General features: G+C 40.6%; 1 protein-coding gene across 2 annotated transcripts in view; it reads right to left on the reverse strand.

The window, feature by feature from the left end:
- The window catches only part of CDKL5 (cyclin dependent kinase like 5), a 182,882-nt gene that overhangs the window by 9,421 nt on the left and 149,351 nt on the right, over positions 1 to 24,110 (reverse strand). For both annotated transcript variants that reach the window (XM_060001857.1, XM_060001856.1), the window contains 5 exons: positions 20,575 to 20,726; positions 14,472 to 15,438; positions 9,663 to 9,764; positions 9,271 to 9,376; positions 5,454 to 5,577 (listed from right to left, as the gene is read on the reverse strand). In XM_060001857.1, coding sequence (XP_059857840.1) covers positions 5,454 to 5,577; positions 9,271 to 9,376; positions 9,663 to 9,764; positions 14,472 to 15,438; positions 20,575 to 20,726 — 1,451 coding nt within the window. The remainder of the gene's footprint in view (positions 1 to 5,453; positions 5,578 to 9,270; positions 9,377 to 9,662; positions 9,765 to 14,471; positions 15,439 to 20,574; positions 20,727 to 24,110) is intronic.

A 24,110-nucleotide genomic window follows, 5' to 3' on the forward strand; every position in this document is an offset into this window, starting at 1 on the left:
TCTTAATAGTTATCATTTCTGGGTAGTAGGATTATTGGTGATTTGTTGTTACTTCTTTTTAATTTCAAACAACAAACATGTACTGCAGATATAATAAAAAGGTTTTACAAACCACACAAAATTCATTTGAAAAGCCACGAACTCATGATCAAAGACCACAAGGGAAACAATTTAGAGAGAGAGAGAGAGACAAACACACAAAAAACAAGAAGTAAAAACCATGACTGTTTGAAGGAGCCATGGTCATTTCTTCTCGTTTGGCCTAAAAGTTAATGGGAATACCAAAGAAGGAAAAACATGTACTGTAGGCTCAAGTGTTCTTGAAACTCATTAGGACCTGCAATTTTAAACCTCACTGAGAGAGTTCCAAGTTCTGAAGTTAAAGTTTTGTAATACAACACAACCAATAAAATAATTAGCACTGGGACTCAGAATGATGCATATAAAATTTTGAAAGCTAAAAAGCTTCAGACATGATGGAATGAGTGAGAATGGAATAGTGAAAAGTTAAAGATTCTTTAAACTCAGTGTTGTAGTGCTGGAAAAAGCACTCTCATCCTAATGACAGACTGGGCCTATTCGGTCAAAGTTTCTTATGACAAGTACTGTTGAGATTAAGGAGATGAAACCCTTGGATGGGGCCTAAAGACAGACTGCCCTAAACTAAATTCCAGGCCACAGCATTCAGTTATGTGAGGGTTCTACGGAACACAGCAGAACAGTGTAAGTAGTTTGCTGGAATCACAAAAGCACCACTCTTAGAATTGAAAGTAACCTTAGAGAGCATCTAGTCCAACCAGCAATACTATTCCTAATGTTCTGTAACTTCCAGAAGTTAAAGAATTATATGCTTATGATATAGCTTATGCCCTTCCATAATGGGGTCTGCACATAACCTAGAAGCACAACAGAGTACTCAGATTAATGGGTAGAAGTTTTTGCTAATCAGAATTAAAGTCTAACAAAATCTCAAAGGTCTGCTGAGGGTCAGTAGTTAAAGTGCTTTCTGCCAACCCAGGAAATCTTTAAGGGGGACACATTCATCATGACCACAATCTCAGGATGGGAATGGGCGTTACTATAAGAATGTTAACATTGGCATGAGAGGAAGTGAAGGCTTGAGACACTAGTCCTAGGAGGAGCAGGATTTGGGTAGGAAGAAGAGTCTGTCCAATAAAATGAAAGTGAGAGGATGGGGGGGTGGGGGAAGGGTACTGAAAGAGAAGAAGCAGCAGGACAAAAAGACCGGTGTTTGCAGTTCCTTGTGTCCCCAAAACACAGAGGATGAATCAAAGACTCCCGCAGGGTCTCTTCAGAGGAACTGGATAAACTAGAGCCCGGGGGAAAGGGGAATGATGAAGAAAACATCCTCAAACTGGAGCTGCAGAGAGGCGGTAGGGCCAAGATCCAGGTGGGAAAAGATTGCAGGGGCCAAAGCAAAAAGAAAATAAATTACCCTTGGACTAGAGGATGAAAGCTAGGTGTAAGGTGTGAGTATGCATGCATCACAAAAGACACAAAAGGAAGTCAGAGAGAAAGAAAGAGTGCCAGTCGGGGAGAGAGAGGGAGACAGAGAGGGAAAAGCTACATTGAATCATACACATACAGAGAATTAACAGAAAAACATAAGAGGAAAAGCCTGTGAGAGACACTTAGGGATGGAGAGAAGCTGCCTGGAACACAGGCACCTAAAAAGCTGTGTGCTGTACAAATGAATGAAAAGACTTGAACATCTATAACCAGCAGTGCACCCAAAGGGTAAGAGTCGCCGCACGACTTAATCTCATTTGTGAATTCTGGACCCTGTTATTGATTCTACCTGGTACGGTCAACAGTTGTGTGCTGAGCTAACTGTACAGGCAACAGATGGGTTCAAGAGGAGCAGCACAAGAGAAGGGCAAGTGGGTGATCACATAAATCACAGGGACAGGAGCTTTCAGAAGGACCACCCAGCTAGTCACTTGGCACAGTGGGGGGTGGGGTGGGCAGTGAGGATGATGGGGGAGGAGTGTGTGTGTGTGCGTGGGTGGAGGGAGCAGTTAACAATAACAGTCTCCTTCCTGAACAGTCATGGGACTCAAACAGTATCTACCACAACAGCTACTACTTCCATAAGGGGTTAAGAGGAAAGAGAATTCAAAAGACTCACCTAAAAAAAGGAAGGAATTAAAACTGACTGAATCAAAGCCAACCAACACTTACAGAGTACTGTGTATGCATCAGGATCTGTGTTAAGTGTTGGAGATACAGAGAAAAACTAAAACAAGGAGTGTGACCTCAGGCTGCTCACAGACTCAAGGCAAGAGACCCACAGGTTTGACGGAGGGCCAGGAAGTGCCAGCATAATCTCCCCAAAAGCAGCAGCATGAAGGCGCGCAGAAGAGGAGAGATGCTTACTCTGTGACACTTGTCCTGCCACCCTCCCGCCCTGCCAGTGTGACTAGGGTGGGTCGGCTAATGTCTGAGAGTAGGAAGTCAGTGACTAATTCTACAGGAATAATTCTGCGAGTTATCAGGACAAGCAATAATGGATACCAATGTCTTCATAACTTTACAAGAAGAGAAAGCCTGGGATTGTGCGAGTGACAGCAATTCTTCACTTATTTCAACGACTGGGATTTCTAATTAATTTGGTTTACTATTTAAGTGTCAATTTTTAACCCAATTTTGACAGCAGTCTTTCTAAACACTTTGTCTTTTTATGGAAAGTAAGAGCAGCCTATTTTAAAGATATATACTCTACATGGATATCTCTGCTATGTATAAGACCATACAGCTAGAAATGATTTTCCCACTGGGGCCTGAGAAAAAGCAAAAATACCTCTCTTCTCTCTACAGCTATTGTTTAGAATCCTTCTCCCTCTGCACACTGTACTGTTACCTGGGATTATTTCTTGCCTGACAACCTCAGTGCCAACTGCTAGAACTGTGCATAAAAGAAGAATAAACAGGCTCACAGGGAGGATGGAGGTGTTTTCCCGTTAGTAAAGATGATCAATCTGACTGCATTAACCCTATTTTTGTTGTTCTGAAATATTTTGGCTTATCTCCCAGTTCTTAACTGGATTCTGGACAGCTGAGATGGCCAGAATAACAGCTCTGTGTATTATACTACACTATCCATTTATCACTTTAAAGTATGACATAGTAGCTTGATTTTTCTATTGCAAGAAATGTGGACACTGTACAAATATCCTCTTCTCCAAAGAAATGGAAGTACTACTAACAAGGAGAAACAGACTGCTCTTAGGTAGGTGATAATTTAGGAACAGCAATTCACTATGTCACCATGGTTTGTTCATGTTTTTGTAACAGTTATCAAAAGGCATTTCTCTCAAATATAAATATGGTGAACCAATGAGAGATACTGTTCAAGAAAAAAATCCAAGACAAGTCAAGCTTAATGGATGACTTAGACTAAGTTAGATATGATGCGTGGAGAACTATCATAGCAGCATTATCATGAGGGGTAGTAGGAACAAAAGAATATAGCCAATTCATCCCTGGCAATTCTGGAATTCTCTCAAGCCTCATAACAGCAGTATCAGAGTAAAGATGACTTGATGAAGACTTATCTAAAGTTCAGCATCCCAACTGTGCCTCTTTTTTAAAACAATTGTTGTTAGGTTTCTACACATATCCAGGTCTAAACAAGCTCTACTTAAACTGATTATCAAAAAGACAGAAACAATATGCTGTTAAGTTGTTTTGTTTTTCTTTTTCAATATGCTGTTAAGACTGTTAATCCCACATTTGGATTTAGTTTTGATCTGACCTACCTGATTTTCATAGGACTACGTTAACATGCAATCGACGCACTTTTAAACCATCACCACTTCATCATGCAATGACCAAGACGAAAAACAATTCCATCTGAACTTCTGTGTTCTCACAACTTAGACACTATTCTCACGGCTTGTCAAAACCACACTTGAAAACTCTCAACGCCGTTAACTTAAAGAAGTTGTACCTGTGCTCTCAGGTTAATGTATAGATCTTGTCTACTGTTACACGTTGGAAGAATGCACTGAAGTTCATCAGCAAAGTAAGTGGAGACGAGACACCTGGCAAGTCATACTGAAGTTAGAGAACATTAATGGCAAAAACCACGGCTGCTAACGTTAACAAGTCACAACGGTGCCAGGCACTGCTCTAGATGCTTTTGATGTTTGACTTCATTTAACGATCATATTTACCCAATGAGGGAGGTGCTATTCTTAGCCCATTTTACAGACAAGGAAACTGAGGGGCAGAGAACTGAAGGTCACATGGCCAAAAGGTGACACTAGTCAAGATATCCTATTTCCAGGGTCTAACCTCTGAGTCATTAATGTTAAAACTCTCATTTTATAAATAAGGCGATAGATATAAAGTATGCTTACAAAAGAAAAAGTATTTATAGCTTTAAGAAAACCGTTTTTATTATTGTAAAAATAAGTAAGTTATTTTCCGCATAGGGCATGGTAACACTGAAACCTTGATATAACCCTGCCAACAGGGTCCAAATTGTGTGAATTCTGGCAGTAAACAGCAGAGATGGAATCTGACAGATTGGTCTCGTTCTCAATTCAGTGAGTTACAATGAGGCACCATTTTATTCTCTTGGTGGGGAGCTTAGCAGCTGTATGAAATACTTAAACACCCCTCACATCTAGATTCTGGGAAGTCTTTCTGGGGAGCTGAGAATATAAAGTCTACATTATTAAAAAAATAGTCCTACCCCTAAGACAAGATCTGCTAATGAGACTTGATGTATGTTATAATTCTCTCCTTAAATTTTTATTACACATGACACAAAGATTAAAGGATAAGCAAAACTGGCACATCATTTTATCCTCTGACTACCAGTACATTTTTGTGGTAGCATGAAGGGTTGTTCCCCTATTTCTCTCTTTTCACCCTGAATGAAAGTCAGGCGGCACAGAAGTACAGGACATGAGCTTCAGAGTCAGAATGCATCTAGGTCTAGATCCCGGCTCCCTCCTCCCTGTTTCTGGCTGTTCAGCACCAGGCAGGCTTCTTACCTTTTCTAAGCTGCAGTTTCCTCATCTGGAGAGTGGGAGGCACCCCTACTTCAAAGGCTGATTGTGAGTACTGAGTGAGACAGTGCACACAAAGAGCTAAGCAAAGTGTCTCCTACATGATTCAACAGCAACAAGTGGAGAAGACAGCAAAGGACATCAATCATGTCAGAAGAAGGCGATGGAAGACTTATGAGGTATGTACTGACCCAGGATATTTTCTTTCTTTTACATCGTATTTAATATAAATGGTGAACATGAAAGAAACTATTACAAATAATGACAAATCACATTTCCCTTATTAAACAATCTCTCTTTAGAAAGAAAGGCCTAGCAGGGGAAAGAACGCTAAAAAGTTTTATCCAGAATTTCTATGAAATCTAAAATCTACAATTAGAAAAAAGAAGAGTAAAAACAAGCTAAAATACCCACCATGGATCAAATGCTGGTTGTCTTTTTGAGTGATTAGTTCCAGAACTGCTTTCTGACGGTAGGGAAGAGACTCTGGTTGACACATTATTTTCATGGAAAGAATTATCTGGACGTGGAGATGGCACTGAATGAAGAAAAAGTAAGCCACTGATATACTCTTTTGGTTAAAGCAGTTCTCATGTTGTTCTATTGCACTTTCTCTCACACAAACAAAATAAACTAACAAAAAGATAAGTCAAAATCCTTATTTGCCCTTCATATAACTCGTATGTTTTCTGAGGCTGGAGGCATTCCAGGGAGCATTCCCCCCACCTCCAACTGCCTATGACAGTAACTTGCAAGGGTCAATTAACACCAGGCAATATATATTCAAGGCATAAATTGATGTATCAGCTGATAAACTGGAGAACATCGTAGGAGACTTAAAAGTATGAATATGATCCCCATTTCCCTGTTTTGACATTCTTTTAAGTTGAGGCTTTCTTACATCATAGGCCCAACTACGTAAAATCTATTCTTAGTGTGAAGTGATTCTTAACAGTATGTGTACTGGAATACACAAACTACAGTTTAACCCTTGCCACTTGGAAGGTGGCATCAATTTTATATTTTTTAAAACTCAATTCCAAAGAAATTTGGTTATTTTTACAAAAATACTATTTTTCTCTAAGTTTTCAATCCAGGAATAAACAAAAAGACAAACCACAATGTATGTGAGTAAATCCTTTTCTGCTTTTCTTTGGGAGGTGGGTGGGTATTATCTTTTTCTATCAATTTCTAAGCTTGGTCATAAATGAAAATATATTGCAAATTTCATCACAAAAGGAATATACAGGCTGTATATAAAGACAAATGACACCATACTACTTGACTCTTGGCCAGCAGGACTGAAAATGGGAAATATACTAAAAAATCTGTCGTTTCAATGATACCACTAAATCTTTATCCAGTTAGATTTAGTAGCATGATTGAAACAAGCGATGTCTCCAAATGTTTCACCTAGTTAAATCTTTTCCTTCTATTTCTGGACTTTCTAAAATAAAAATGTTCTTCCTGCCAAACAGTGAAGTCGATTATGAGGGGCTTTGCTGATAGTAACCTAGTTAATTCACTTGCAATCAAAATAAAACCGTGTTTCTAGAAGTCAAGGACTAATTAATTAATTGAAAACTTAGTTAACATTTTAATATTAAAGTATACTCTCCAGACATCTATAGAAATAAAACATGTATGATCCACTTTGCACGTAAAACTTACAGTGAGAGAAGAAAAGACTTGCTTATATGTACACTACAATATTTTGTTTAATTAACTTTAAAAAAAAATTTTTATTTATTTTTGGCTGTGTTGGGTCTTCGTTGCTGCACGTGGGCTTTCTCTATTGTGGTGAATGGGGGCTACTCTTCATTGCGGTGCAAGGGCTTCTCATTGGGTGGCTTCTCTTGCTGTGGAGCATGGGCTCTAGGCACGTGGGCTCAGTGGCTGCGGCACGCAGGCCCTAGAGCGCGCGGGCTTCAGTAGTTGTGGTGCACGGGCTCAGTAGTTGTGACTCGCGGGCTCTAGGGCGCAGGCTCAGTAGTTGTGGTGCACGGGCTTAGTTGCTCCACGGCATGTGGGATCTTCGTGGACCAGGGCTTGAACCTGTGTCCCCCACACTGGCAGGCGGATTCTTAACCACTGCGCCACCAGGGAAGTCCCATGTTTAATTAACTTTAATATGAATTAAAATTTTAGTCCCATAAGGTTCTAAAGTACCCATGGCATCAGAAAAAAGAATAATAAATGCATCAAAAGGCATATTCAATGCCTTATACTTTTCTCAAAGGTTGGGCTAGGAGGGAACAGAGTAGCCTAATCATTCAATATACATTATGTCCTGCATAACACTTGTATGCATTTATTTAGCTCAGGTTCCTAGTTAAAATGACCAAGCAGTTGTCCGTGTTACCCCCCAGTTCCTGCCCTTTCCAGCTGTCCTCCCAGATCAACAGAATAATGAGAAGGTGGGCAGTGTGGATGTGGCAACTGTAGAAGGTCGTGGTGACCTTTGAAGGAGGCTTTGAGAAGCTGAGCCTCACGGACTCAGAAGGCTTACTGAGTGGGCTTACTGCCAGTCTCACCACTAGGGTCTGAGGATTCCTGGGGGCTCCCACTCTATTACTACATAGCTCCTTAAAGGTGATACCTTTCTCTCTCAATCTGTCCTAAATCCATTCAGCCACTGAAACATCTGTTACAGGTGTCAAACATCAAAGCACATTTTTTGTTTTTTGTTTTTGTTTTTTTTTATGGTACGCGGGCCTCTCACTGTCGTGGTCTCTCCCGTTGCGGAGCACAGGCTCCGGACGCACAGGCTCAGCGGCCATGGCTCACGGGCCCAGCCACTCCGCGGTATGTGGGATCTTCCCGGGCCGGGGCGTGAACCCATGTCCCCTGCATCAGTAGGCGGACTCTCAACCACTGCACCACCAGGGAAGCCCAAAAGCACATTTTTAAGGTCATGCAAGTACACTTGAAGATTTTCTTTCATCCAATCAACAAATATTTATGAAATTGCCAGGCAGTGTGCTAGTCAATGACGGTAAAAGAGGAAAAGGTAAAGGGCCTTGTAACCTTGTGAGAGAGAAATGCAAACAAAGAATCAGTACCATGTGGTGTGTGTCATGTTAGAGACACAGGGCCATGGGCAGAACAAAAGAGGGAACACTTCACTTCACCTAGGTGGGCAGGGAAGCCATCACACTGCAGAGGACCTCAAAGCAGAATCTCAAAAGGGACAGAAACAAGTTGTCCAAGCAGGGGGAGTACTGCATTCAGGTCAGAGGAGGGCACGGCCTGTGTGAGTCCCACAGGCTGGGCACCAGAGTGGAGGAGGAGGAGCTGGAGAGGATAGCAAGGGCCAGGGCAGAGAAAGTCTAGAATGCCATCTTAGGGAACTCAGATTTTGTCCTGATGCCAATGGGAAGTCGCCAGAGGACTCTCAGCAGATGAGAGATAGAGGACTGGGGCTGGGGTGGAGGCAATGGATTGTCCTGCTGTATTTTTTTCCCTGTAGCATTTATTATCTTTTACTGCTCTATGTAATTATTACATTTAGTGTTGCTCTCTCCTCATGAGAATGTGAACTCTGTGAGGGTCGAGACCTTTGGCTGTCTTGTTCACTGATGTTCTAAATTAGAAGTGTCAGACATACAAGTGACATCGATAAATATTTTAAGACTTGGGACTTCCCTGGTGGTCCAGTGGTTAAGAATCCGCCTTCCAATGCAGGGGACGCAGGTTCAATTCCTGGTCGGGGAGCTAAGATCCCACATGCCGCAGGGCAACTAAGCCTGCGCGCTGCAACTACAGAGTCCACGCGCTCTGGAGCCTGCGCGCAACAACTAGAGAGAAGCCCCCGTGCCACAGTGAAGAGCCTGCGTGCCACAAAGAAAGATCCCGCGTGCCACAACTAAGACCTGACGCAGCCAAAAATAAATAAATTTAAAAATATATATGTTATGACTTAATCGAATGAATGAGTGGTGTGGTCAGAACACAGCTTCAGAAGGATCATTCCAGGGACCGTTTTGATGGTGACCTTAGAGACAGGGAGAGCAGTTGGGAGGCTACTCAAAGTACCCAAGTCAGAAGCCACAAGGGTCTGAACTAAGACAGAGGGAACCAAGGCAGGGAGACGAGGTGGAAGGCAGTAGTGCAGGTAAGAATGACACTTACCGGAAGTCAGGGCAGTGAAATGTAGGGGAGAGTGCAGCCTGGATGTGTAGTGGGGGGGAGAGAAGAGAGGACCCTGATGGGTGCTAGGAGCTGGGTTTACCTCGGTAGAAGCTGCCAACTCTCCTCGGAACAGGATCATTGTACAGGTGTCTGTTTTCTTTGGGGACAGTGCCATCATCAGAGTGGGGGTCATGATACGCTCCACCCTGAGATAAAAAATAGGTTTACAAAAAGTAAACAACAGAGAGATAATGAGGCAACCTGTGAACGTAGAAAGGTGCCTAATTGATCTATAATTTACTCCGGGATTTATTTAAGAGAAAACTCAGAATTATGGCATGAGGAAGACTGCTTACTTTATAAGCCAGTTCGAATAATCTGTGGGAGATTGGGTACGAATAAATCTTACAAGGTAGACTGTAATGATGCTGAGTGATCAATCTTTACAGACATGTTCTATTGTACAAGGTAACAGCTCTAGAAAATTCAGACCTCAGACTTCTGCCGTGAATGGAATGAAGTGGTGCCTTCTCTGGAGGACTCCTTAACGGAAGATCGCGCCACAGTCATCTCTGGAGGCAGTTGCTCTCCGGGCTGGAAGTCAAATTTCAAAGGATTTATAAGAGTGTCCTGTTCCTAGGGATGAAAATCACCTAAATCGCCATGGGTTTTATTTGGTATAACCAGTACCTTAACTGGCTAAAATTAAACATGTGAATTGGTTAAAACACAAATTGTCCTATAAAAGAGTGAATCATCTGATGAATGTAAAATAAGTCAAACAAATGTCACACAGATGGAAAGTGAAATTCTCATTAAAGTTAATGCAAGCAGGGAATGAATTACTCTGAAAATAGTTCAATTAATTATTAAAAATAAAGAAAATTATCTTCCTAATATCTAGAAAGTCATGGTCTGAGCAGCACTCAATTAGAATAGAGATTCTGTTAGTTAATCCAAAATTTCTCTAGCAGATTTTAGGCTGAGTTCTCAAAAAAGAACTACAGATGAAAAATTATATTTCATGAAGGACTTACATGGCAGATTAAGATGAAAACAAATGTTCTTTGGATATATCAAGGAATTGAATCAGTACCCTTAATAATTTGTCTTAAAAATTCCCTAACTACTGCAGTTTTTGTACTTAAGTTCTCTTCTTAATCTTCTCTAGGTTAAAAGTACTTATACTTCATGTATTTTCTTAATAATCACGACAGCACTCATCTCCGGAGACACTACCTATTTCTCTCAAGGAAGTGAGTCACAAGCTAAAAGCAGCCTTGGTCCACAGTCGTGTTCATTGAGGGGAAAAGTAGCATTTTCTAACCTCAGAAAAAAAAGATTAAGGAATAAAATTACCAAGCCATTCAGAGGAGCTAGCTGAATTGCATACCTGTATATTATGCACAGAAAATTATTTTTGAGCCTTACATGGTGTGTCAAAACCAGTTTATTTGAGATTTAAAATATGGTTTTCTCTTTCTTCCCCTCACTCCCCAAATGTACTACAAAAGGATTCTGGGCAGGAAATTACCCAATGTAGCCTTTCTTCTTTCTACCTTGTGACAAGATCTCATTTGAATTTTATCACATGCATTGTTTACAAAGACCTCTACATCTAACATAAACTCTAAGCGACAGAGCCAGTCCAGTCCCCTTGCTCTTGAAGGTGCCTACAGTACTTTGCAGGAGAGTGATTCCTATCATTATTCACAGCTTCAGTTACTTTTCAAGCCATATGCCATCTTTGTGCCTTTAAACTTGTACTTTCTTGCAGCTTGGCACTGCATTTCCTGAACTGGACTTAAAATTCAGTAACAGTTGGATCTGTGTTTAGCCGACAGTTATTGTTTTATAATTAGCTTATTTCCACCATGTTCATGAAGCCTTTTCTCTAGCACTCTCAGAGAGCCAGTCCATTTGCCCATTTTCCAAGGTATAGTTGTTTTTTTTTTAACTTCTTCTCTATTTACACTATGCTTAATGCTAACACACTTTACTGGCTTTGACCTCCATGTAACATCTATGTGTAGCTGCCAGACTCTAGAGATCTTTCTAGGCCCTAAATGATCCCTTCTCTCTAGAGGGGCTCCTCTGACGACTGCTCTGACTCCAATCATGACATCTCCTACCCCTCCTTTCACCTGGGCCCCAGACAGTCTTTCCAACCTCATGGAGAACATCTCTGCATAGGGGCCCAGGGTCACTCTTCAACCTCAATATGTCAGCATGACATGATGCAAAAAGCTCTGGCCTACGGACCTGGACATTGCCTCAAGATCCCAGCTCCACCCTGAACTAGTTGGGTAAACTCGGGCAATCCACCTAACCTCTCAGAGCCTCAGCATGCTCATCTGTGCAATGGATGGGTTGAATGAGGTGACTTCAAGTCCTCTCTTCTACTCTGAAAAGGAGCTCCAAGAAGAGAAACCTTGAAGGCTTCCTTTTTTCTATATTCAATCTTTCAATTCACAAGTCCCGTTTCTACTTCTGAGGGGTCTTTAGACCCACACTTTCTCTGTCTTCCCACTGGCACTGACTTAGTCCAGAACGTATTTCTCCTCACCCCATGCTTGGATTATTGCAAAAGCCACTCTAAATCTTGCATTTTTTCACTCAAGCCACGTGGCCCAAGTTGCAATCCCACAACTCACCATGCTACTTAATGTCTCAATTATCCTCCTTAACTTCCAGATACCCTTTTTGGCCCTCCCTCGAGCCTCTTTCCTGATGTCCACTCTACTTTCTTCCACTGGTGAAACCCCCAACATCTCAGAAGTTTCTGCTCAGATTCCACCCCTGCCCCCTGGGGGCCTCCTACAACCCCCCGCTGGGACTGTGCCACTCCCCTCTGTCCCTGTTCCCCTCTGCCCCTGCGGTGCACACAGCTCTAGCACAGTGTGGGCATGCAGCCTTACAGTATTATTACTACCTATCTATTGGCAAGTGTCATCCCACCACCTCCAGCCCATACATTCTAAGAGGACGGGGACCACATCTTTTTCATCAGAGCCTATCATCGTGCCTAGCTCAGTAAATGCCTGAATACGTCTTCATCCTTTAGCCACAAAACCTCTCTCCACATCTGAGCTCTAAGCAAGACCTTCAGTTGCTCCTAAAGCCACTTCTGATTGCTCCTGCTCACAATGACCTCTCCCTGTCCTCAAGTACCTTTTATAGCCAGTGCCACAGAAATGTGGTTCTTAATTAGTTCATTTTTATCATGTATAATTTAATCTTCCTTGAGAGAGGATAAATTTCTCAAGAGCAAGAACCCTGTCTCAGACTCTTTTGAGTGCCCAAGAATACCCAGCATAGAGAAGGTATTCAGCGCCTAAAGAACAGCCCCCATCATCCCAAAAGCAGTAGCAACAACTAAGACATTTACTCTGTGCCCGGCATAGGGCACACAGTGCTTTATACACCATGTTTAATCCTCACAACAACACTCAGATGAGGTATCAAGGCACAGAAAGATTATCACTTTCCCAAATTTACAGAGTTTGAAGCACACTGCAGGACTGGCTGCCGGGCTTTCCAGCTCAAGATCTTAGCTGCTTTGCTATACCAACTGCTCAGTTATTGACAGTCTCCCCCTCCCCAGCACTGATCTTGCTAAGCTTCCCACTGCACAGTCCATCTTATTTTCTGGAGCTCTGACACATGCCGATGAACCAATTTTTGTATCTTCTAAAAGGAGAGTACTTTTCCTACATGACACTCTTTTCTTCTTCTAACATTGGTTTTTCTCCACCTTCATTTCTTTGATGCAGGTGAATGTTTCATATCACGAAAATATAATTTTAAAAATATGTGTTCTGTTACAAGAATGCTGCTTCTTTTAAATAGGTTAGTGTCAGTTCTAGAGTCTGAAGATCAGTAAGATAGAGGCAGCATTATGCTAAAAACATTGCCTTGGGATTTAAAAACAACCCAAAAGACTGAAAATTAGCATTTATCCTGGCCTGAAGTTATATTTACCTATAGTTCTGGATAAATTTAAAACTTTTCAATTCAGTTAAGATATCGAGTAAGGTATTAGCAAAAGGGTTTGATTTAAGCAAATGTGGTTTGGAGAGATTAGAGAAAATTCCCATGAACTCACACTGAATTTTGAGAAAATTAAAAACTAACCCATATAGCTGATGAATTCTGTAATAAATCAAACTAGGATTCTCTAATGCAAATCAAAACTACAATTAGGTACCACCTCATGCCGGTCAGAATGGCTATCAATAAAAAGTCTACAAATAACAAATGCTGGAGAGGGTATGGAGAAAAGGGAACCCTCCTACACTGCTACTGGGAATGTAAGTTGGTGCAGCCACTGTGGAAAACAGTATGGAGGTTCCTCAGAAAGCTAAAAATAGAGCTACCATATGATCCAGCAATCCCACTCCTGGGCATATATCTGGACAGAACTATAATTCAAAAAAATACACATACCCCTATGTTCACAGCAGCACTATTCACAATAGCCAAGACATGGAAATAACCTAAATGTCTATCGACAGAGGAATGGATAAAGAAGATGTGGTACATATATACAACGGAATACTAGTCAGCCATAAAACGAATGAAATAATGCCATTTGCAGCAACATGGATGCAACCAGAGAGTATCATATTAAGTGAATTAAGTCAGAAAGAGAAAGACAAATAACATATGATATCACTTACATGTGGAATCTAAAATACAACACAAATGAACCTATCTATGAAACAGAAACAAAATCAGGGACATAGAGGACAGACTGGTGGTTGCCAAGGGGGAGGGAGGTGAGAGAGGGTTGGATTGGGAGTTTGGGATTAGCAGATGCAAACTGGTATATACAGAATGGATAAGCAACAAGGTCCTACTGTACAGCACAGGGAACTATATTCAATATCCTGTGATAAACCATAATGGAAAAGAATATGAAAAAGAATGTATATATATGTATAACTGAGTCACTTTGCTGTACAGCAATAATTAACACACTGTAATTCAACTATACTTCAATAAAAAATTAATGAAAAAAAATAGTACAAAATATGAACAAAATATGCCAGAAAGGAACATTTAAGAAAGGAAAACGGATTTTGAAAAAAAGCTTTCTGCGTTGAGTACTCAACAATTAGCTTAAGTAACTAAAAAAAATTTTTTTAACAGATTAGTCCTTCAAGTATTGCTTCCTTAAATGTGTCCTATCAAGAAAGTATGACCTCCTGCTGTAGGGACAACTGCACACTGACCCCATCACATCCCCGCACCACCTTTCCATGATGAGCCGACAGATCTGGTCAAGGTCCTAAGTTGTACCTGAGGTGATAAGAGCTGCAGGCTGTTGGCTCTGGCCGCCATCCCTTGCCCTACGCTCAAGCTTCCGTCCAAGCCTTTGGCTCTCACTTTGTCCCGGGTCACGTACATGGAATGCCTGTGTGGACGCTGCTGGGAGGAGAAGGGGCTGGTGTAGCCAAGCCCATACGAAAAGGATTCATGAGGCGCAGACAGCGAATGTGAATGGCTGCTGTCCATGTGTTCGGGCAGCTTCAACTCCTCCATCGTCTTAGAATGCCTGGTTGTGGTTCGGCGTGAGTCAAGAGTGCCCTCACTTCGGTTATTTCTCCCCGAGGGGCTGAGCAAAGTTCTTGTGTCGCTGTGCCTGGTGAGGGTTGGGCTGGTGGGAGAGTTCAAGTCCAAACAGCTGGATGGGAAGTACCTACTGGTACTGGACTCTGCGATCTGGGCCCTGGCTTCGGAAAGGTTGCTCACAGACTTGGAGTCACTCAATGCCCCATGGCTTTTGGCCTTGGTCCTATAGGAAGGACTCCTAGAGGACTGGGGAATGGTGTCGATGTAGCTATGCCGACTCTGCTTTTCACTGGGCTGCAGCGTCCCGGCTTTGCTCTGAGAACTTTCCATAAATGAGTGCCGGTTCTGCTGAGATCTGCTGCTTGATTTGAGGTACTTCGTGCCCGGGCCTTCCGAAGGCTTTGGGTCAATATTAAAATCAAACTCTGTCTTTGATTTGGCTTCTTTTGGGCTGAGAAGGTGTGGTATGTTGTTGTTGGTCAGATCTTTGCTGGTAGGCCCAGGCTGGCTGCCCGCTTGGTAGGTTTTGGTGTGCATGGGACTAAGAGTAGCTCCAGCAAGGTTTCCGTTCAGGAAGCTTTCGTTGGCAGGAAGACCTTCGTCAGCCCGGGGCAGACCCACACCTAGGTTCTGGATGTCCTTGCTGTTAGATCTGTGATGAGACTGCAAAGCCGCACTTTTGCTGGCTTGGTTTCTATGTCAAAAATGAAAGAAGTATATCAGTTTCCCTCAAGAGCAGAGGCACAAAAAGTTATCATTAGAACAAAAAAGAACAAATACCTAAAACACTGCAAAGACTAAAAACAGTAACTCTCTCAAACATGTGACTATAAATAACATGTAATCTATCAATAAGAATTAAGTTGCTTAGATCAAGTCACTCTGCCACAAAGCACTGGTCCTGATGAAGTGCTTTGGCATTCTTAAATGCTCAGCTAACTTACTGCCAACACAGCTTCTAACTGATAATCTGGGCAAACATGCTTTTGCTATGTTGGTGCTCACATGCGTGTGTACTGTAGAAAGCCTGCAAAGAAAAAGAGGGCTGAGCTATAGGCAAACTCTTTATGACTCTTTGTCTGCTTGAACATCAGAAGGAGACATTTAGACTTGCAGATCACTGTGTTCCTTGAACTTCGTTTTTATTTGTAAAACTCACAGCCTGCCTCAGAGATACACACTCACAGCACATACACACAAGCACCAATGTCTTTTGTCTTTAGCCTGTATAATCAACAAATGAGAATTCTACCAAGGTACTCAAGAAAAGAAAATGATACTCTGAAAAGAAGTGTGAACTGCCTAGTGAGGTTTGTTGGAAAACAGGATGATCAACATTTATGTATTAGAGAAGCAGTAATACTCGGGGCATGTCAGTGTCAGATACCTCCTGTACACTAAACAGGAGCATGTCTCTAACTGGATCACAGGGATCTAAACAGGTAATTTCTCTCCAAAAGACATAATTTATTCTCTTCTTCATTTCACACTTCATTATTACAAATGGGCTGAGGCTTCATCTGGACTGAAATCTTTAGGACTGAAAGCTTCATTTCCTACTTGGTTTAAAATACAAAATATAAATCCTGAGGAAAACCCTGTCCTCTATTTGAAAGCTGAAGCTGACATCACAGCAAGGTCAGTTTGTTCTACTGTAACTATTTAAAGGACCAAATTGTGGTTTGAGATAGGTAAGAATGCTTTTAAATGAACAATAACTTACACAATTCCCTTTTTACTATGCATTCCAAAAAATTTGCTGCATAAATTGCTATTGCTAAAGACGGTTTGATCTGGGAGAGTTTTGTTCCCATTGCACACTAATTAGAGGAAAAGTCCCATTTTTTTCCCCTGTAGAGTGGTAATCTGTGAAACTATGCCTTCCTATTTTGTCTATGAGAATCCACTCGTTCAGGCATCAAAGGTAAGGGCCCTCATCCTTTCCTCCTACCTTGCAGAGGAGTGTTAAAAAGTATCTGATATCAAGCATGCCTGTAATAGTGTGGAAGGCCTCATCTCCAAAACGCACTTACTAATATCTCTCCCAATTGGGTCACAAAAATTGCAACATTAAATAAGGTCACTTAAATATGAGCTAACTGGCAGGATCAGAGGCCATGGATACTGACAACTGATTTGTCTGTCTTCTTCTGTCTTTTTCCGTGACTGTATCTACTGCCTCATCTTGATTTACAAGCAAAACCTAGAAAACCTACAAAAATAAGTGTTTTACGGTTTATCTAGGAATAATACAGAAGATATTGCTGTTATTTTGGGTGAAGAAAATCAATTTTGTATAGTTTATTTCAACCTAAATAAAATGTGAATTTTGTTTAAAAAAGAAAAATATGAGCTAACTAAATGGCAGACCCAGAAAGAAATTACAAAGAAAGGAAAGTTTCACTTTCTGTTAAATGATGGTAACAGAGTCTATCTCCAGATCTATAGAGGACAGTCCTCATGTCAGGTTTTAAACCATTAGAGTTGTTTGTCAACTTACATCCTGGTAACTAAAATATCTCAGCAACTTCTCAAAAAACCCAAATGATGATAGACAGTCTCACCCATAAATAGATGTAAGTGTGTTGGTTATTTCCCACGTGCCCAACCCCCAGTCCATTCTCCATTCCTCTCTGCCCCAGCCTGGGTCTGGGGAACCCAACACTGAAGAGTGTCACCCAGCCTCCCTTGTCACCTAACTCCCAGTTGGGCTTAGCAGTGCAAGGGGCTGGGGGCTGTCTCCCCCAGCAGTGGCTCCCTGACTCAGATCATAGCTGTGCCTCTAGATTACAGCTCCCACAGGGTGGTTTCCCCTGCCTGGCTCCCCTGGACTCTCACAACCCTATTTCTTCCTCTTTCTCCTTCAGGCCTAGAGAGGGTAATCGCAGAGATAACTCATGCAGATGTTGTGAAATGTCCAAAGCTCCAAAGAGGACATCCAGAAAAGGGTAGAGAAGAGTGAAGATAGCTGCTACAGCTTTTGAAACTCTTGGAAACACTGCTCTCAATGTGGAGCACAAACCTACGTATGTTACGAAGAACATATTCATAGTAACATAAGATATAATTTCTAATGTGAAAAGAGAGGCTATAAAGTTAAGGTGGAAACATTTGTCACAGAGTTAGGTTTCCCATAAATGTACAAAGTGCCTAAACCACTATTCTGAAAGTTTCTGTCTTGGTATTAATCTGAAGCCACTGAGCTCTGCACACAACTCTTACATCGAAAGGACATCATACTGTCTTCAAATTGGAGCTCTGCCAAAGCACAATAAAAAACTGCTTTAGAAATTCCATATATCTCTTTGACACACAACTGTAAGGAATCTGTGTTAAACTGCCAACCACTTAAGAGGATTTTATATATAAACCCTTCTTAAATGGTTGGCAGGATGGATAGATAGCTGGTTAATTTCTAGTTAAAATAACTTTTCAAACCAAACATCAAAGACGCAAAACTACATTTTTATGGGGAAGACTGGCGAAGCAGGACTGCTGAGAGGGCAGTGTGTGGCAGGATGAAGCACCATCCCACCATGTCCAAGGTGAGCGGAACCTCAGGAGAGTATGAAGGAGACTTAGGCAAGGGCTAGGTAATGCAGAGTCCACTGCTTCTCCTACAGAGACATGAACGTGGAAGACAGAAGACAGGGTGTGTGAGGGTATGTGTATGACGATACTTGTCTCAGGGACAAGGCAGGGCACCAACACGATATGGTGCCCTGAACATCTCTACAATGGTGCTAGGAAGTCCAACGGAGCCATGGTTTGTGCAGAATTAGTGTCCCCAACAAGAGCTTCCATGGAGGAAATATGGACCGTAGGCAAGCGTGGAGCAGAAATATTTCCAGATATGTGTAAACTGAGCTAATGGTTTCTTTCCTAGAGAAACCAGTTAGGACTGTTTCTTTAATATATTTAATACAGTGTCAAGACCTGAAAACAAATTCTTCCAGAGATTTTTATTTACTTATAATTTTTATTCTCATCTGCTTCAAAAGGAGATTTTGTAGGACTCCTCAAAAACCTATATGAACCGTATCCTCATGGCCACACACATCCTCCTTGACAGATGCCTGAAGAGGGTTCCCAAGGAGAGCCATGGACCCCCATGGGGATTTCTCCCAAGTGAGTCATTACAGGATGAATACACAGGCCTCCTTTTATGGTATGGTTATACCACCCATCACTATAGCACAAATCAAAAATTTATCATCAGTCTACTGAACTTTCTATTGAGATCCTTCTTCTTTGCAAATGTAAACTAGAGGAGTCAAGTGACAATCAAGGTAGAAGGGAGACAAAAGCACCTGAACTGGGAGTGACCCCAGATAAGACACAGGCATAATGTGAACCTCCTAAACTCAAAGGAGCAACTGAAAGATGAATACTGGTCCTTGCCTTAGTGCACTGATCTCATGGAAACTGACAACAAAGTGAACACAAACTTGGCGAAATAGAATTTGAATCTCCTCCCAGGCCTCCTTGAAAACAAACAGGTAAGAGTGTTTTATAAGATGTGAGGGAAACAATGAACAAACCACTCATTTTAAATAGAGAACAGCTATAAAACACAATCACACCATCGCAGTTAAGCAGAGAAAATACAGGGTAAATGGTTATTGCTTATTTATAGATGCACTCACAGATCTAAAAAGTACCAGGTCTTAAGCTTTCAAAATTCCAATTGGTTAAAAATAATTGTTCAGGGCTTCCCTGGTGGCACAGTAGTTGAGAGTCCGCCTGCAGATGCAGGGGATGCGGGTTCGTGCCCCGGTCCGGGAAGATCCCATATGCCGCGGAGCGGCTGGGCCCGTGAGCCATGGCCACTGAGCCTGTGCGTCCGGAGCCTGTGCTCCACAACGGGGGAGACCACAACAGTGAGAGGCCCACGTACCACAAAAAAAAAATTAATAATAATTGTTCTATGTGGAGAGAAAGGGGGGATATGGGAAAAAACTTATATAAGAAAAGCTTCATATTAAGAATTATTGTTTTCTACTTCTCTTCTAATAGTAGATAAGATAAACTATTTCCTATCTTCCATAATTTAAGCAATGCTAGATGACAAGACCAGCTTCTTGGAAGAGGAAGGAAGACAAGGAGAGGAAGGACCTGCCCCTGAAAATGCAGCCAACAGAATTAAGGAATGTCACTTTTGGGGAGAGAACCTGATTGCAGGGTCCAACTCCTTGTGCCCCTCCTTGCTTCCCCTGCCCCAGGAAATAGATGTTTTTTTAAAGATTATGCTGAAAATTACATTAGAAAGCATCCATTTTAATCACTATCTACCAAACTAACTTTACTATTTCTATATTCTTATTCTTATGAAAAACTAATTTCTCAACTCAATGATTAAAAGACAAGGGCAACAAAAACACAAGCCCCTGCTATGGAGCCAGAACTACTTGGTTCAGTTGCAAAGGTTGTCCTAGGTGCCTTCCCACCCACCTGTGTTTGGCATCCTCCGCTCCCTTCAGGAATCCCTTTGCCCTCACCCATCCTTCTTCCTCCAGGAATCACCCCTGGGTCCCATGTACACAGGATCTTCTAGCTTATGAGGCCAGAAACCCCCTTAGTTGCTAACCCATGCTACCTTTCCCAGGGAATGCATAGGTTTCCCTTGGAAAATCTTGTAAAAGATAAAGTCTTTATGACCCACACAACTCTTTAATTATGGTTCTGAATCATACAATAAGCATAAGAAAGATATTTCTGAATAAGGAGGGCTTTCCTTCTTTTCTCTAATTGCATCATTTAAGCAGCCACCTCCTCCACCTACTTGTAAGACCAATACTGCATCTGTATTTCCTTAAAAGGGAATATTTACCTATTAGACAAAGTGCTGCTTTCCACGTGGTAAGGTTTTCTTTTTGCTGACCTTGAAGGGGAGCGATCCAAAAGTCTCTGGGTTTGGAATGTAGGGTGATTCAAACACTGTTCTGTCAAGTATCTGTCAGCTGGGTCCAACTTCAGTAAATTCTTAGGAAATGAAGTTAGGATTGGAAAGAACATCACAAAGTCAAATTTAAATTGTAATAAAAACCGTATTTCTTTTCCTTATAAAAGAAATGCATGGTCATTGCAGAATATCTAGCAAACAGAGTTTAGTCCAAAAAAAATTTTTTTAAAGGACTATCTAAATCACCCATAACCTTACCATTGTTGTCCTCTGGGAATATGCCCTCCCAACCCTTTAAAAAATACCATGTATACATTTTTTCTTTTCTAAAATCTGGCTTATATTATACAAATAAGTTTTGTATACTGTACTTTTCACTTACTAATCAAAAATATTGTTTACAACATAATTTAAACATCTAAAATATATTTTTATTTTTGGACGCAACATGCAGCTTGTGGGATCTTAGTTCCCTGACCAGGGATCGAACCCGAGCCCTCGGCAGTGAAAGCACGTAGTCCTAACCACTACACTGCCAGGGAATTCCCTAAAATATATTTTTAAATAAGTATATATTCATATCAAAGAATATACATTCTTCATCTTTTTCTTGTCCTCCTCTCTGGAGGCAGCCCATGGTACCAGCATCTTGTGAATCCTTCCACAGGTACTTTGTACATATCTCTATCTGCTCCTTTTATTTTATCCAAACAGTAGCATACACACAATAGGCTGCACTTAGCTTTCTTTCCACTCAACATTAGATCTTAAGAGATCATTCCATATCAGTAAACAGCCTCAATTTTAGATGTACGTTAGGCAGCATTTTGTTTTCCTTCTTTTAATATTGTGAACAATGATGCAACAAATAACTTTACAACATGTTTTAAATGACTACATGGAAGTTTGTGGTATGATTTATTTAATGATTTATTGTTGGATGTTTAGGTGGCTGCCACTTTGCACTATTATAATTAATGCTGTGATGTACACCTGAAACCGTTGCATATATCCATGATCCCTTGCATAGGATAAGTTCCCAGATATGGAACTGGTAGGTATGCAAACCCTTAAGGATTATCTTCTATGTGTTGCCAAATTACCCCCTAGGAAGGTTGTCTCAAATAGTACTTCTCTGAGCAATTGAGAGTCTACCAATTTCCTGGCACCCTCATCAATAATAGGCATTATCATTCTTTTTAGCACATACTTGTAAATTAGCTATTTAAAAAATGGTATCTCACAGCTGTTTTAATTCATATCTTTGATTAATAGTGAGGTTGAATATTTTTATGTTTACTTATATTCCTTCTTTTCATATTTTTCTATTTGTGTAATTTTCCTAATTTATTTGTATGTGTTCTTTATTAAAGTACTAATTTTGTTAACAACTAAAATGTTTTCTTCTAACATTATTTATCTGATTAGTAATTGGACAAGATTTTAAAAGGTGAATCATTATTAAAATTAATTGATTTTGGGGCTTCTCTGGTGGTGCAGTGGTTAAGAATCCGTCTGCCAATGGAGGGGACATGGGTTTGAGCCCTGGTCTGGGAAGATTCCACATGCCATGGAGCAACTAAGCCCGTGCGCTACAACTACTGAGCGCATGTGCCACAACTACTGAAGCCTGTGTGCCTAGAGCCTGTGCTCTGCAACAAGAGAAGCCACTGCAATGAGAAGCCCGCGCACCGCAAAGAAGAGTAGCCCCCTGCTCACTGCAACTACAGAAAGCCCGCAGGCAGCAACGAAGACCCAACACAGCCAAAAATAAGTAAATAAACAAACAAACAAATAAATAAATTTATTTTAAAAATTAATTGAGTTTTATTGATAAGTTAGGCAAATACATAAAGAAGCATAACCTACATAACCTAACACAACTCAATAGAGCACACTGACATTTGTTCTTTTGAGTGATGGGCATTTTCCCTCAGAGAAAGGAAAAAGGGTGAAATTCCAGCATGCCCAAATGCGTCTCTAGCTCACTTTCATTGGCTTTGCCCACAGTCAATTTCTTTGTGATCCACTACTGAACAGTGAGAACAAACCTCAATTTGTTCTCAATAAGCCAGAATTCAATTTCAGACAACCACCTTCAACCTAGCACCACAGAAAATTTGAATTCTGATCCTATTGTATCCTATCCTACGTTGACTCAGACACAACTCTAAAATTATCTCAATGCTTTCTCCTTCTTTATTAGAAAACAAAAACTATGGAGGTATATGAAATGATTTTGGTCTTACTGGCAGTTAAGGCAGTTAATATCAAAATGGTTTCAACTGTATGGTACTAGTTAAAACAAAGGAAATTAAAGTACATATGACCTTTTAGAAGCTAAACATCTACTAGCATTAAAGTGCTATTTTCATTTATTTAAGATTAACAAGGGTAGAAATTGCTGCACATACAATGAACTATTTTTATATTTATGAACACAGCTGTTAATTTTCAAACACCTGGAAGGATGAGGTCATTATGAGGAAAGTATGAAACTTAGTAAATAGTTTCAAAATTCAGTATTTGGGGGAAAAAACAATTTTAACTAAAATAGAGCCCATATAATTATTGTAGCTATTCTTTATATTATTAGGAGCTTTGATTAATTCTGGTAACTTGTATCCCCACTAAAATGGCTGATACGTATAAATAGACGCAGGATGAGACGGCCATTTTAGGTATTTATATATGGACAAAATTATCAAATCTGCTTTAGGGGATGGCATAGAGAATAAATTTCTTCATGAAAGGATAAATGGTACTATTTATTTTTCAAATTCATTTTCAAAAATAGCTAAAAGACAAAAGGAATAATTCTATTTATATAACATTCAATAATAACAAGGCAGTATTAACCTTTGGTGATAGAGGTCAAAGTCCTGGTTTCCAAGAGTGGGAAGGGGCACCTGGGAAGGGGTCATGAAGAGATTTCCGGGGTGTTAATAATTTCCTGTATCTCAATCCGGGTGGGGTTACATGGATACGTTTACATTATAAAGTTTTACTCTGAGGTACATTTATAATTTGTGTACCTTCTAAATATACGTTTCAATAAAATGTTTATTTAACATTAAAGAAATCTGAGGGTAAATATATTAAATGAATGGGAATTCAACTGTTCAACTTTCAAACTGGTATAAATGCATAATGGTTCAGGTTATCTTCGTATTTTTATCTGTGTTAGCGTTTACCAGGTGCTATGCTGATACTTGGTAATTACATTTGGTAATGATTTAACAAAAGAAGTTCAGTTATTTTTAACTAAAAGAGACAAAAGGCAGAAAACACGAAATTGTATTTCAGTTCTTCTATTTTACTCTATTTACATTTTAAAAGTTACCAACTAATTAAAGCCCTGATAAATAAACACTGACTGTGTGAAAGAACATATGACATAACGCAAATGATTTAAGAGATAATTTATGCCTAATTAACCTTAAAGAGCCTTGAGGATTTTTTAA

This window comes from Delphinus delphis, chromosome X, assembly GCF_949987515.2.
Source record: "Delphinus delphis chromosome X, mDelDel1.2, whole genome shotgun sequence".
Lineage (NCBI taxonomy): Eukaryota > Metazoa > Chordata > Mammalia > Artiodactyla > Delphinidae > Delphinus > Delphinus delphis.